Genomic DNA, 12,708 nt, shown 5'->3' with positions numbered 1-12,708 from the left:
AGAGGAGCAGCCAGACACCCTGTGTCACCCAGCCGTGGGGCCACGGGGGATCTCCCAGCAGGGGCCGTCCCTGGCCAGCACAAGGGGCTCGTTTCGGTGTTGGCCGATTGGGTCAGCCCTGCCTTCCTGGAAGGTGGCCTTTGAAACCAGCAGCATTTCCTTAAAGTCTCCTCAGGGGAAAGTCCCCGCGGTGCCGTTCCCGCAGCCGGGACTGCCATAAAACACGGGCCAGAGGCGGGCAGGCAGCGGGGACATCGCACCATGGGCAACTGGCTGGTCAACCACTGGTTCTCAGCCGCCGTCCTCGTGAGTGGCTGGGGCTGGGGGCTCACAGGGAGGCACGATGGGGGGACTCTGGGGGCTACGGGCCCTGGGGGGCTCTGGGGTGGGGACTGATGAGCTGCCCTGGGCTGGGCTGTGGGGAGAGACGAGCGTCCCCTCTGCTCCTCCAGCCCGCAGCCAGGGGAGGGATGGCCCTGGAAAACTGAACTCCTGGGGAAAACACAGCTCACGGGAAAGGGGGTCCTGGAAAATTTCTAAGTGCTGCTGCTTTGCCCAGCCACTTTGGCTGGGAGCCTCCCACGTGCCTCTGCTCCCCTTGTGAGAGGAGGAGGATTCTGTGAAAACTCGTGGCAGGATGAGGAGCTGGCACCACAGGGACCATCTGCCAGATCTGCTGCAGCATCTCTGGTGTAACAGAGCTTGCCTGGCCAGCACCCATCAGCTGCTCAGCACTGTGTGAGGAGCTGTGAATGCATGGGAACATGGGGGTTTACAGACAGTTGGGCTATTTTAATTTTTTAAGTTACTTTAAAAAGAAAAAGAAAACAGCCAAAAACCAAATACATGGCAGGGTGGGTTTTTTTTGGGAACTCTGCAAAAAATTCAGCGTCTGTGAGAGGCGGCAGTGTGGAATGCAGTGTTAGGCAGGGGACAGCAGTACAGTGGGGCCAGGTGAGCAATCTCCCTGTGAAACTTCCTTCTCCCAGAATCTTTCCCACATGGTCCCGAGCACCCTCCGGATCTGCCTTCCCTCCCGTTACACAGGCGCTGCCTGCTCCTGCCTTTCCTCCTTCCTCATGCATGGGTGATGCACAGGGCAGTGTGTGTGACAAGATAGCAATTCTGCAAGATTCCCACACCTCTCTCTCCCCATCTTTGGCTCTGTGTCCCAGCCCTGTGCGTGACAGGGCAGCTCATAAGGAAACAGGATGGGATATACTGCCCTGACACCCTCTGGCTGCACCCAGCCCTGAGTGCTGCAGTGTGAGAGGCTCCCGGGACAGGGTCTCTCATGAGGCTGTGACTTTCCCCTGCAGGCAGCCTGGCTGGGCATCAACATCTTCCTCTTCACCTACTACTTTCTGTTCTTTGACCGGGATGAGCAGTATTTCTACACCAGAGCCATCCTTGGGGTAAGGTGCTGCCCCACGACACCCTGCCTGCCCAGGCCAACCAGCCCCTCGGGGCCCTGCTGCAGTGGGGTGGGGGCTGCAATGTCCCACACCCCTTCCACGTTCTGTCCTCTTCCTTCCCACTCTGTGGCCTGGCAATGCACCATGCTGGTCCCTGTCTTGATCCCTGTGTGGTCTCAGCCCGACAGCATCCCAGCCCAGCCTGGCATCTCCCCCTCCCAGTCCCCATGCCAGCCCAGCATCTCTCCATCCCAGTTCCCAGCCCAGCACCTCTCCATCCCAGTTCCCAGCCCAGCATCTCTCCATCCCAGTTCCCAGCCCAGCATCTCTCCATCCCAGTTCCCAGCCCAGCATCTCTCCATCCCAGTTCCCAGCCCAGCATCTCTCCATCCCAGTTCCCAGCCCAGCATCTCTCCATCCCAGTTCCCAGCCCAGCATCTCTCCATCCCAGTTCCCAGCCCAGCATCTCTCCATCCCAGTTCCCAGCCCAGCATCTCTCCATCCCAGTTCCCAGCCCAGCACCTCTCCATCCCAGTTCCCAGCCCAGCATCTCTCCATCCCAGTTCCCAGCCCAGCATCACTCAGTCCCAGCTCAGCACTGAACTGACCCAGTCCTGGCACAGCACGACAGGACAGTGGTGCTCACCTCTCTTCTCTGCAGTCTGCCTTGGCGTGGGCTCGAGCATCAGCCAAGTGCCTCAACTTCAACAGCATGCTGGTCCTGCTGCCCGTCTGCCGCAACCTGCTCTCCTTCCTCCGCGGGACCTGCTCTGTGAGTGTCCCGTGGTGGCACAGCCATCCTGGCCGTGGCTGTCCCCATCCCCGTCCCCATCCTGACACCAGCGCCTCTCCCTGCAGTGCTGCCGGCGGACGTTGCGGAAGCAGCTGGACCACAACCTCACCTTCCACAAGCTGGTGGCCTACACGCTGGCCCTGCTCACAGGTACCCCCTGGACTGGGCTGGGGCAGCGGTGGGGACTGGGAGCTGCCCGGTGGGTGACTGCCTGTCCCCTGTCCAGCTGTGCACACCATCGCCCACCTCTTCAACCTGGAGCGCTACAACCAGAGCCAGCAGGCCACCGATGGCAGCCTCCCCGCTGTCCTCTCCAAAATGCACCTACAGGGCAGCAAGTGGCTGAACCCCATCCACTCCAACCAGACAGTGAGTGTGGCCTCGGCATCCAGCAGCCCTCCACGAGCTGCCCCTGCTCCCCTAACCCACCCTGCTGCCCCTACAGACCGTCGAGTATGTGGCTTTCACAACCATCCCGGGACTGACGGGGGTGATCATCACGCTGGCACTCATCCTCATGGTCACATCCTCCACCGAGTTCATCCGCAGGAACTACTTTGAGCTCTTCTGGTACACACACCACCTCTTCCTCGTCTACTTCGCTGGCCTCGTCATCCACGGCATCGCGTAAGGCTCCTCTCACTCCCCAGGGCAGGACAGCAGGGCGCAGTGGACACAGATCTCTGCTGGGGCAGCCGTGGGGAGAGTCCAGTGGGGCTGTGAACTGCCACTGCCAGGGCGGGCTAGCCCAGCTGGCCTCACGCAGCGTGGCTCAGCCCTGGCCCTGGGCTCATCCCTCACCTCCCTGCAGTGGGCTGGTGCGTGGGCAGACGGAGCAGAGCATGGCAGAGGTGCACCCCTACCACTGCTCCGAGTACCTCGCCCTGCGGGACCAGAACTGCACCCACAACTGCTGCAAAGACCCTGAGTTCGGGAGCATCCCTGCCGAGGTAGGGCAGTGGTGGGATGGCTGTGGTGGGGGAGAAGCTCTTCCCTTGCCTTTGGGATGCTCTGGCCCTGGCCCTTCCCAATCCTTTGCTCTCCTCCATCTTCACAGTCCTGGAAGTGGGTTCTTGCCCCCATCATCCTCTATGTTTTTGAGCGGATCCTGCGGGTCTGGCGTGCACAGCAGAAGGTGGTTGTCACCAAGGTGGGTGGTGCAGGTGCTCCTGTGCCAGCTCCTACCCTTGCAGTCACCGGTGCCACAGCTCCTTGCTGTGGTGGCCGTGGGCAGGTGGGCAGGGGCCACAGCTCCAGCCCCTTCCTAGGGCCAGGCTGGGCTCTGAGCCCTGCCCGTGCCCACAGGTGGTCATGCACCCTGCCCGCGTGCTGGAGCTGCAGATGCAGAAGAAGGGCTTTTGCATGGAGGTGGGGCAGTACATTTTCATCAACTGCCCCTCCATCTCCCCGCTGGAGTGGCACCCCTTCACCCTCACCTCTGCACCCGAGGAGGATTTCTTCTCCATCCACATCCGGGCAGCTGGTGACTGGACAGAGCGTCTCATTGACACCTTCCAATTGGAAATACCCAGGTAGGCTGGAGAGTGTCCAACAGGTCATGCAGGGGCTTGGGGAGGCCGTACCTCTCACCCAGGCCCTGCTTTGGCAGGATCGAGGTGGATGGTCCCTTTGGCACGGCCAGCGAAGACGTGTTCCAGTACGAGGTGGCCATGCTGGTTGGAGCGGGCATCGGTGTCACCCCCTTCGCCTCCATCCTCAAGTCCATCTGGTACAAGTTCCAGCAGGCTGACCAGACCCTCAAGACCAAGAAGGTACGGAATGTCTCATGGGACCAGCTGTGGGTCTCTCCCTCTGGCTCTGCTGCACCTTGAGCACCTCTTCCCCTGCGTCCCAGATCTACTTCTACTGGCTCTGCCGGGACACGGGAGCCTTTGCCTGGTTCAACGACCTGCTTGCCTCCCTGGAGCAGAAGATGGCCGAGTCGGGCAAGGCAGACTTCCTCACCTACCGTCTCTTCCTCACAGGCTGGGACACCAGCATTGTGAGTCAAACACAGGCTGGCACGGGGGACACAGGGTGGCCGAGCTGGGCAGGAAGGGCAGGGCAAGCAGGGCAATGGCTTTTGGGCATAGAGTCCAGGCACGGTGTTTGGTGGGATGAACAATGGATGCTCCTCTGTGGTGAGGGATTGGAGGGGAGGCTCATGGGTGGTGCTTGGGGTTCTCACCCTCCCTGCCTGCCCAGGCCAACAACGTGGCGCTCCACTTCGACACCGCTACGGACACAGTGACAGGGCTGAGGCACAAAACCATCTTCGGGCGGCCCATGTGGAACATGGAGTTTGCAGCGGTGGCTGCAGCCCACCCCAGGTGAGAGCTGAGCAGGGAATTTGGGATGTTAGAGCTGGAGGCACCCTCCTGGCACTCAGCATGGGGCTGCCTTTGGGACAGGTGTGCTATCCCCAGGGAGCCCAAAAAGCTTTGGAATCACTTTTCCCTGAGCTGCCCACCTGGCACTGACACCCCCGTGCTGTTTGCAGGTCAGTGGTCGGTGTGTTCCTTTGTGGGCCAGAGGCCCTGGCAAAGAGCCTGCAGAAGTCTTGTCACCAGCACTCCAGCCTGGACCCCAGGAAGGTCAAATTCTACTTCAACAAGGAAAACTTTTAAGTGGCAGCGAGGCTGGTGCCCCAGCGGGCAGGGACCCTGATTGCCTCTTCCAAAGCAAGGCCAGGGATGAGCATCTGTGCACGCACTGAAGGCAGGCAGGACACAGCAAGGTACTGCGTCTCCATGAGAAACTCCAGGTTCAAAGACTGCTGTCCACCTGTCCTGGTGTACAAGGGGTCCTCATGGAGCAAGTGGGCCTGGAGCTCCTGGCAGCCCCCTCACTGGGAAACCACTCGTTCTGAGATGCTGCTGGAGCAGTGGGAAGCAGTGGGAGCCCAGCAGGTTGGGCAGAACCACGGGATGGGGATGGGACGTGGGCATCCACGCAGGTGTCAGGGGCCAAACATGCCTCAGAGCCTAAACAGTCTTTTGTATAAGAATAAATTAAACTTCTTTGTAATGAAAGCCTCCGTGGTGACTCAGCTGTGCAGGTACAAAGGAGCCCATGCTCTGCCCCCTTGCAGGGCTGCAATAGAAGAGCAGGGGCTCGCTGCCACCCTGGCAGCCCCAGAGCCAGCCTGCATCCAGCACACAGCTCAGCTCCCCTCAGGTTCTGTTCCAGTGTACGCAGAGGGAAACCCCGCTCCCCGAGCAGGCTGGCGTGGTAAGTGATACTGCAATCGGATCCAGAGCCCTTCCTGCCCCTCCAGCAGGGATGGAAAGCCAAGCTCTCTGTCCTGCCCTTCCCCTACCCCCTGTAAACTGCACAGCACAAGAAATTCCATGACTAGCTCTTGCCCTGGTGTGGGGAGGAGGGAGGATGGCAAGTGGTTTGGACAAGACTGAAGCCAGGCCACACTGCTCCCAGAAACCAACACTCCCATTGTGGCCTCCACGAGAGACCAAACAAGGCAGCCAGGGACATGGATTTACTCAAACCAAAACTTTACTTCAAACATCATAAAATATAAACAGGAAAAAAAAAAAACCCATGAACTGGAGGTAAAAGCCTCTCAAGGGTGACACAAGCTCTCCCAAAATGCACCATCAGCTCAGGTAGCAATGGGAAGCAGCTGCCTTGGAGCATCAACTCTATCCAAGCACATGGCATCTTCATCTTGGGTCTGCCAGAAAGAAGGGGAGGAGGGTGAGCCTGGCACAGAGGGAAGCAGGGCAGAGTCCCATCCTAGGAAGCTGTTTTACCAGAGGGGAACAGGCAAAGGATGAAACCAGGTTAAGGGCATCACCTGTCAGGGTGCCCCCGTGGATTTCTGGATTTGCTCCTTCAGAATGAGGATGCTCTGTCGCTGTTCTGGGGGCAGCATGGCGATCTGGTCTGCTGTCAGCTGCAGCACCTGCATGATCAGCGCTGCCTGTGGGGAAAGAGGGGTCAGAGGCATGCCCTGCCAGAGCAGCCACAGCATGCCAGAGCCAGGGAGGGGCTGACCCCGCCACAGAAAGGCACACAGGAAGTGCTGCTCCCACTGTCTCACCCTTTCCTTTTTGTTCTCTCACCTTTTCGTGATCCTGGGGGGTGACCTGGCTCTGTCCAGGGCTAAAGCCTCCAGGCTGACCAGCTCCTTGGACTCCTGCCCCAGGAATGCCTGCCCCAGCCATGTTAGGAACCTGGGAGAGTAACAGAGGGGTTAAAGATTGAGGGGTCTCTGCACTCAGCCATACAAATGCAGGAAGGTAAAACAGATGATCAGATGGATGCCCTCATGGACTGCTTGAAGACGCCTGAGCATGAAGAGAGAGTGCATTTTATGTGCTCTCCTCTCCCAACTCCTGTGCTCCTTCCTGTGCCTCAGGAAGAGGTGGAGAGAGGCCTGAGCCTTGTCCCGTCCCCAGCTGATGGAAATGGGACAGATGTCCTGACCCCTCAGAACCAAAGCCTGGTGCTGCAGCTCTGTGGGACACCCCCCTCCCCAGCCCCAGCCTACGGGATGCTGTCGGTGCCCGAGCGGCTGAGCAGAGCCGTGTGTACCTGGCGGGGCCCCTGCGGGCCACTGGCTCCCATGTTAAGTGGCCCAGGACCCTGTATCCCACCAGGCATCGGGCCACGCGGGTTGGGACCAGGCCCTCGAGGCTCCAGGCCCCGGGGCTCCAGGACCCTGGCCTCCATGGCCCTGGCTTCCAGCACTCGTGGCTCCAGGACCCGCGGCTCCAGGCCTCGCGCCTCCAGGGCTCGCGCCTCCATCACCCGCGGCTCCAGCCCGCGCGGCTCCAGCCCCCGGGGATCTCTTCCGACTGCGGAGGAAACACAAGGTAAGCTCCTGAAGGAAGCAGTCCTGCAGGAGTGTGGGAGTGAGCCTGCTGCCTCCTTCGTCTGGGGGCCAGCAAGCACCCTAGAGGTGCAGGGCTGGGGGCAGAGGGGACATGCCTGCAGAAAGTCCCTTGCACCCTGGGACTGTCCCTCCTCGCCTGGAGTCAGTCATTTCACTGCCCAAACCCCTTCCCGTGCCTTGGGTCGGGGCAGCCGGCTCTGCTCTGACTTCTTGCCTGCACAGTCCAAGCCACCCAGTATTTCATGCCCCCTCTCTCACCTCGAGCATCCATCAAGGGCCCCCGTGGCTCTCCCATCAGTGGTCGGGGTTCTCCCATGGGTCCCCCCCTCATCTCATGGGGGGGGCCACGGCTGTCATGACCAGGCATATGGTGCATAGGGGCTCCCTGGTGGGGCGGCCCAAGGTAACCTCTGACGCAGAGAGACGAGGAGAGCAAAGCAGGAGGAGGAGAAAAAGCGAGAGAGTGTGAATCAGACACTGGCTTGGCACGGTCTGGGCAGAGCGCTGGGATTGCCCCCGAAGCCGGCCGCAGGGGAGGAGGGGAGGCTGGCACAGGGATGGGTGCTGGTGGCCCCATGCCACAGGGCAGCTGCCATCACCCCGGGGATATCCCTTCCCCGGGGAAACGGGCCGGCCCCCACGGTTGGCAGCACACGGGCCTCCGACCAGGCAGCAGTGACTCCCGGAAGGCTGGTGCCATCCCTGTCCTCAGCCAGAGGTTACCCTTGGGCAGGGGACAGTGCCAAGGGCTCCTCTCCTTCCCTCTCCCCTCACCTGGGCTCCACTTCTCCAGTGACTGAGAGCAGGGTCCCTCCGCGAGGGTCATTCGGGGCATCTCCCAAAAGGCCTCGGGGCGGCGGGCCACTAGCAGGTAGAGGTCCACGCTGCATAGGGGCCCTCGGGTCTGGCATGGGCACTGCCAGGGAGACACACAAGAACTCGTGAGGATCTGCATGACCAGTGCCGTGCCAAGACTGTCCCCGGCGCTCTCTGCCGGGTGTGGGGCAGCCACGCTGCTCCCCTGAGCTGTGCTGTCTGCTGGGGATGCAGCCCCACACGTGAGGCTGGAGCACACCAAAGCCCCTTCCCTGACTGCCAGTTTTATTCCTCTCTCTTTCTTCTCTGCTTTTGTCTCAGGTTCCTTATGGCACCAGGGGCCACACCAAGCATGGGTGTCCCTATGGCAATCCCTACAAGCGCGGGCATCAACACCTTGCTGACGTGGGGCCAGGAGCAAAGCAAGACCTGGAAGGCTCCTGGAAGCACAGTGTCAAAGGGGGCTGGATCTCAGGCAAAAGCCCTTCCAAACAGGCTCTCCTTTCCCACTGGAGGCTCCGTGCTTGGCTCTAGCCTGTTCTCTCCTGTAGCCCTAGAGGAAATCCTGCCTCCTTCATCTCCTCTTACTGCTGTCAGGCTACAAGGAGTGCCATGCCAGCCCCTGGCCCTGAGAACAGCGGGGTGACACTCCACAAGGAGCTCCACGGGAAGAGGGAGCGGGCGGCTGCCGGGATACCTTGAACGCGTTCGATAGACGCAGGCCTGGCAGGTCCCACGGGCGAGAGCTGCAGGTTCCCTGGGCAAGCAGCAGGAAAAGAGGGAAAGAGCAGACACGTAAATAGTGTATGCACACATGCACCGACCAGTGCTGGGGACAGTGCTGCCTGCAGGATCACGCCCCCTGAAGTCCCCAGAAAAACCTACAGAGAAAATGCTACAAGTCTGGTTTTATCAACCTCTTCCGTTAACACCACCTTTGTCACCACAGGCAGGACAGCCAGAGTGGCACAGTCCTTCCCTCACTCAGGGAGAGAGGCAGGGAGAGAAGACATCCTGCCAAGAGACACAGCATTCCTTGGGCCCATGCTGGCCCTGTAACGCACACACAGCTTCTGCTCTCCAAAACCTTTTGGGTGCCAAGAACTATCAGGCAGCTTTCAGGAAGACAGTGCCCACCCCAAAGAAAATGAGAGTCAGCTGCCCCTAAGGCCAAAGGATCTCAGACTAGGTTTGCCATGTAGCTGCAACAAGGCCTAGGATAGAAGTCAAGGCAACAGAGGTGACAGGTGTCTGCACGTGCTGGGAGAACAGGAACACCTGGGTCGAGCTAACCTACATATGGCAATGTGTGAACCATAAGGGATCGGGGCCCAGGGCTGGGCCGTACAGACCGTGCCTGCGGAGGAATGCCGAGCCGTCACCCTCCGGAGAGCCCCTGCCAAGCCTCAAGCCAAAACGGAGACCCAGCTCCCTCTGCCGGGCACGGACAGGAGGACGCGGGGCCGCACCAGCTGCTCCCCAGCACCCCGGCAGCAAAGGAGCAGGACAAGGACCAGAGAAGAGCAAGCTCTGCCTGCCCGCACAAGCACAGGGACAGACGTGGGCTCGCAGAGGTGGAAAACACAGGCACGTCCCCCCTGGGGACAGGCAGCTCTCCTGGCTTCCAGGGCACGACTGCACAACAGGGCGCAGAACGAGCTGGGAGCCAATCGGGGCACGGGCCGAGCCCTGGGAGCCAGGGAGCTGCAAGCACAGCCTTGTGCCTCAGTGAACAAACCCAGGCACAGCCCCGGGGCTGGGCACAGCCAGGCTGCAGACAGCTGGGGCACAGCGCTGCTCGCTGGAGCGAGGCTCACACCACACACAGCTCTACACACGTCTGCTTTACCTTGTCCGCGCTCCAAGGGGACGGGCCCCGCACCCGGCATCCCAACCTGTGGCTGCATCCCACCTGAGAGGGGACAGGCAGAGATCAGACCCCTCCTCAGCCACCCCTGATGACTAACCCCTTCCTTTGGCCCCAAATACCTTCTCGCTCCCAGCTCCTGAGGGAGCATCTGGAGGTTTATTCCCTTGGTGTTGGCTCCCCCCAGGGGTATTCCAACTTTGCAGGCCACCTCTGGCAGCAGCACAACCACAATGTACAGTACAGGATTACGTGTGCTCTCACAGGGCCGAGCCCTCTGGCTGGGGGAAGGCAGAGGGGGGCGTCTGCAGGACCCGTGTGCTCACGGGTGGGGCAGCTTGGCCCAAACTCACCTCCTGGAGCCATGGGGCCAGGGCCTGGGCCCTGCACAGGGGCTGCCATCTGTCCTGGGGCTGGCACTCCCCCCTGCATGGGCGGCTGCATCAGAGGAGGAGCGCCATTGACGTGCATCCCGCCCTGCTCAGGAGAGACACTGGATCTCAGGGACACCCCAACCCCTGGGTGTGTGCCCCAGCTGGGAGAGCTGGGGCTGGCACAGCTCATGTGTTGTGCAGGCTCTTACTATGGGCTGTGGCTGGGACGATGGGGTGTTCTGCGGGTTCAGCTGCGCGTTGGGCCCTGGCCCAGGCCCTGGTCCTGGCCCAGGCCCTGGCCCTGCCACTGGCTGCTGGTTGCCTGGGATGAGAGGAGGAACACTGGTCTGGCGATGCAGGATTTTCTAGGAGAAGAAAAAGGAGCTCTTTTCCACTGCCACTCCACAAAGACTACCACCAATATCCTCCCAACCCTGGAGGAGCAGCAAGGGACAAACCAGCGCGATCTCCGGGTCGACGATCCTCATGACCACCTGGGCCTGCAGCAGCGCGTAAGCCAGCTGTGGGTTCTGGAGCAGCATGTTCCTGGCTTCCTGGGGGCTGTTCTGGACACACAGCTGACAAGACAGCCACTGGTCAAGCTCTGCCAAGGTGCCACAGGGGCTGGGAGGGTGCGGGCAGTGGTGGGAGGAGCTGTGCTCACACTCACCTTCATCTGCTTCATCAGCTCAAACATCTGCTCGGGTGGCAGGCTGGCCACTGCCCGGCTGATGGACTCGGGGGCATCCTCTGGGTTGACAGGGTCCCCATAGGGTGACTCTATGATGGGTGCACCCGTGCCCAGGCCTGCAATACAGTTGGTGACTTGGTACTGCAACACGAACGGTGTTTAATGGGCTCATCAGGAGGGGAGCACCAGCCCAGCAGGGGGAAAAGGAGGCAATGAAAACTGGGAGATGTTAGGAGGAATTTCTTCACAGAAGGGGTGATGAGGAATCAGAACAGAGAGGCTGTGGAGGCACTGTTCCTGGAAGTGTTTAAGTAAAGACTGGATGTGGCATTTAGTGCTCCAGGCCAGCTGATGCAGTGGTGTTTGGTCAAAGGTTGGACCGTGATCTTTAGACACCTTTCCCAACCTAAATAATTCCGTGGTTCTGTGATCATCTGGGAGCTAAAACATGGAGCTGAGCCCACGCATCCCTCTGGGGAACTACAGCTCTCAGAGCAGGCCAGCTCTGCCAGCCTGGCAGAAGAGACACTCCCCAGAGCACTGCCAAAGCCAGGCCCAGCATGAAACCCCCAAACCCCAACTCACTCTTGAGCTCCTCCTTGTTCTTCTCGCTGGCGGCGTTGTCGACACGCAGGGCCCTGCCGCTGAACTCGCGCCCGTTGAGGTTGCGCATGGCGCTGAGCGCCGTCTCCTGGTCCTGGTACTCGCAGAAGCCATAGCCCTTGGGCTTGCCCGTCTCCCTGTCGTACACCAGCCTGCACGGCGAGGAGAGCACCCCGCTGTGCCCACGGCTCCCACAGCTCCAGGGGGGCTGCGGGGCTGGAGCCCGCAGGAGCGCTGCGAGCACGGTCAAGGCTCCCGAGGCACGCAGCAGCCAGGCCTGTGCCAAAGCCAAGGGGGCTGCTGGCTCCTGGCATGGGTGTTCCCAAAGCTGTGGGGCCACCAGTGCCAGCTCTGTGCCTGCCGTGACCCCACAAGGCACAGGACGGGACTGGCTCCTCCCAGAACTCCCAAAACCTTAACTGAGAGCTCCCCAGGGCCTGGTGCCAAGGCTGGAAAACACCTCTGAGAGGGACAGGGACGGGAGTGAGGAGCACAGAGCCCGAGCAGCACCCGAGATGGGACATTAGGCAAAGGTTCCTCGCCAAAGCGCTTGTCCTGCATTAGAACGGGCAGCCCAAGGCAGTGGCAGAGTCACCATCCCTGGAAATGGTCAAAAGGTGCATGTGGCACTTGGGGACACGGTGGGCCTGGCAGTGCTGAGGGAACGGCCGGGCTGGACGCTTTTCCAGCTCCTTCCCGGCGTTATGGATTTACGATCGCCCGGTTCCAGAGCCGCACCGCGCGGGGCTCGGTCTGCGCCGAGTCGGGGCACCCGGGGCACGCCAGCGGCCGCTCTCACCTAAAGCTGACCACGGGCCCAACCTCCGAGAAAATGTCCTTCAGCTGCTCCTCCGTGGCCTCATACGGGATGTTCCCCACTGCGGAGACAGACGGTGCCGCCGGTCAGCGCACGGCGAGAGGGGGAAACCCGCTGGCCCCCCGCCTGCCCCTGCCCGTCCCTGCCCCTTTCCCTTTGCAGATCGCGGTCCCGCGGCCTCACCGAACACGGAGCGCAGGGAGCGATCCACGGCGGGGTCCCGCACCGACAGCCCCGCCATGGCGCCGCCCGCGCCGCTTCCGGTCCGCGCGCAAACCGGCCCCGCTCGCGCTTCCGCTTCCGCTTCCGCAACTCCAGGGCAGCGGCGCTCTGAGAACGCGCTCCGGCGGGAAACGCGGCACCGGCGGCAGCGGCCTGCGGGACTCCCGGGGACCCCCGAGCGGGGCTGCTGCGGCCTCGGGGATCCCCCGGCACCGAGAGCCGGTCTCGGGTAACCCCGCGGATCCCCCGGCACCG

General features: G+C 61.4%; 2 protein-coding genes across 5 annotated transcripts; one reads left to right on the top strand and one right to left on the bottom strand.

Annotated features, from left to right (window-relative positions):
• Positions 1–185: 185 nt before the first annotated feature.
• Positions 186–5,221, top strand: NOX1 (NADPH oxidase 1). Of its 2 annotated transcripts, XM_058847823.1 has the most exons (13): positions 186–306; positions 1,320–1,415; positions 2,077–2,187; positions 2,274–2,358; positions 2,435–2,577; positions 2,654–2,835; positions 3,020–3,158; positions 3,266–3,358; positions 3,514–3,740; positions 3,818–3,980; positions 4,064–4,210; positions 4,414–4,538; positions 4,709–5,221. In XM_058847823.1, the coding sequence occupies exons 1-13, from the start codon at positions 262–264 to the stop codon at positions 4,833–4,835; spliced, it is 1,683 nt and encodes a 560-aa protein (XP_058703806.1). In that variant the 5' UTR covers positions 186–261; the 3' UTR covers positions 4,836–5,221. The 2 variants fall into 2 exon arrangements, with proteins under 2 accessions (XP_058703806.1, XP_058703807.1); XM_058847824.1 differs by lacking the exon at positions 186–306 and having other exon boundaries at positions 379–1,415; positions 1,979–2,187.
• A 482-nt stretch (positions 5,222–5,703) lies between these two features.
• CSTF2 (cleavage stimulation factor subunit 2) lies at positions 5,704–12,692 on the bottom strand. 3 transcript variants are annotated; one of them, XM_058847827.1, is made up of 15 exons: positions 12,415–12,692; positions 12,214–12,292; positions 11,397–11,566; positions 10,791–10,927; positions 10,579–10,698; positions 10,330–10,485; positions 10,100–10,223; positions 9,729–9,791; positions 8,577–8,636; positions 7,838–7,979; positions 7,322–7,473; positions 6,763–7,025; positions 6,291–6,401; positions 6,023–6,148; positions 5,704–5,899 (listed from the first exon to the last, which is right to left on the bottom strand). In XM_058847827.1, exons 1-14 carry the CDS (start codon positions 12,470–12,472, stop codon positions 6,026–6,028), a joined length of 1,758 nt encoding a protein of 585 aa, XP_058703810.1. In that variant the 5' UTR covers positions 12,473–12,692; the 3' UTR covers positions 5,704–5,899; positions 6,023–6,025. The 3 variants fall into 3 exon arrangements, with proteins under 3 accessions (XP_058703810.1, XP_058703809.1, XP_058703811.1); XM_058847826.1 differs by lacking the exon at positions 8,577–8,636; XM_058847828.1 differs by lacking the exons at positions 7,322–7,473; positions 7,838–7,979; positions 8,577–8,636 and having other exon boundaries at positions 12,415–12,597.
• Positions 12,693–12,708: the final 16 nt, after the last annotated feature.

The sequence above is a fragment of the Poecile atricapillus genome, chromosome 12 (assembly GCF_030490865.1).
Source record: "Poecile atricapillus isolate bPoeAtr1 chromosome 12, bPoeAtr1.hap1, whole genome shotgun sequence".
Lineage (NCBI taxonomy): Eukaryota > Metazoa > Chordata > Aves > Passeriformes > Paridae > Poecile > Poecile atricapillus.
Note: the sequence above shows the minus strand (reverse complement) of the source record. Positions and strands in the feature narration are given on the sequence as shown.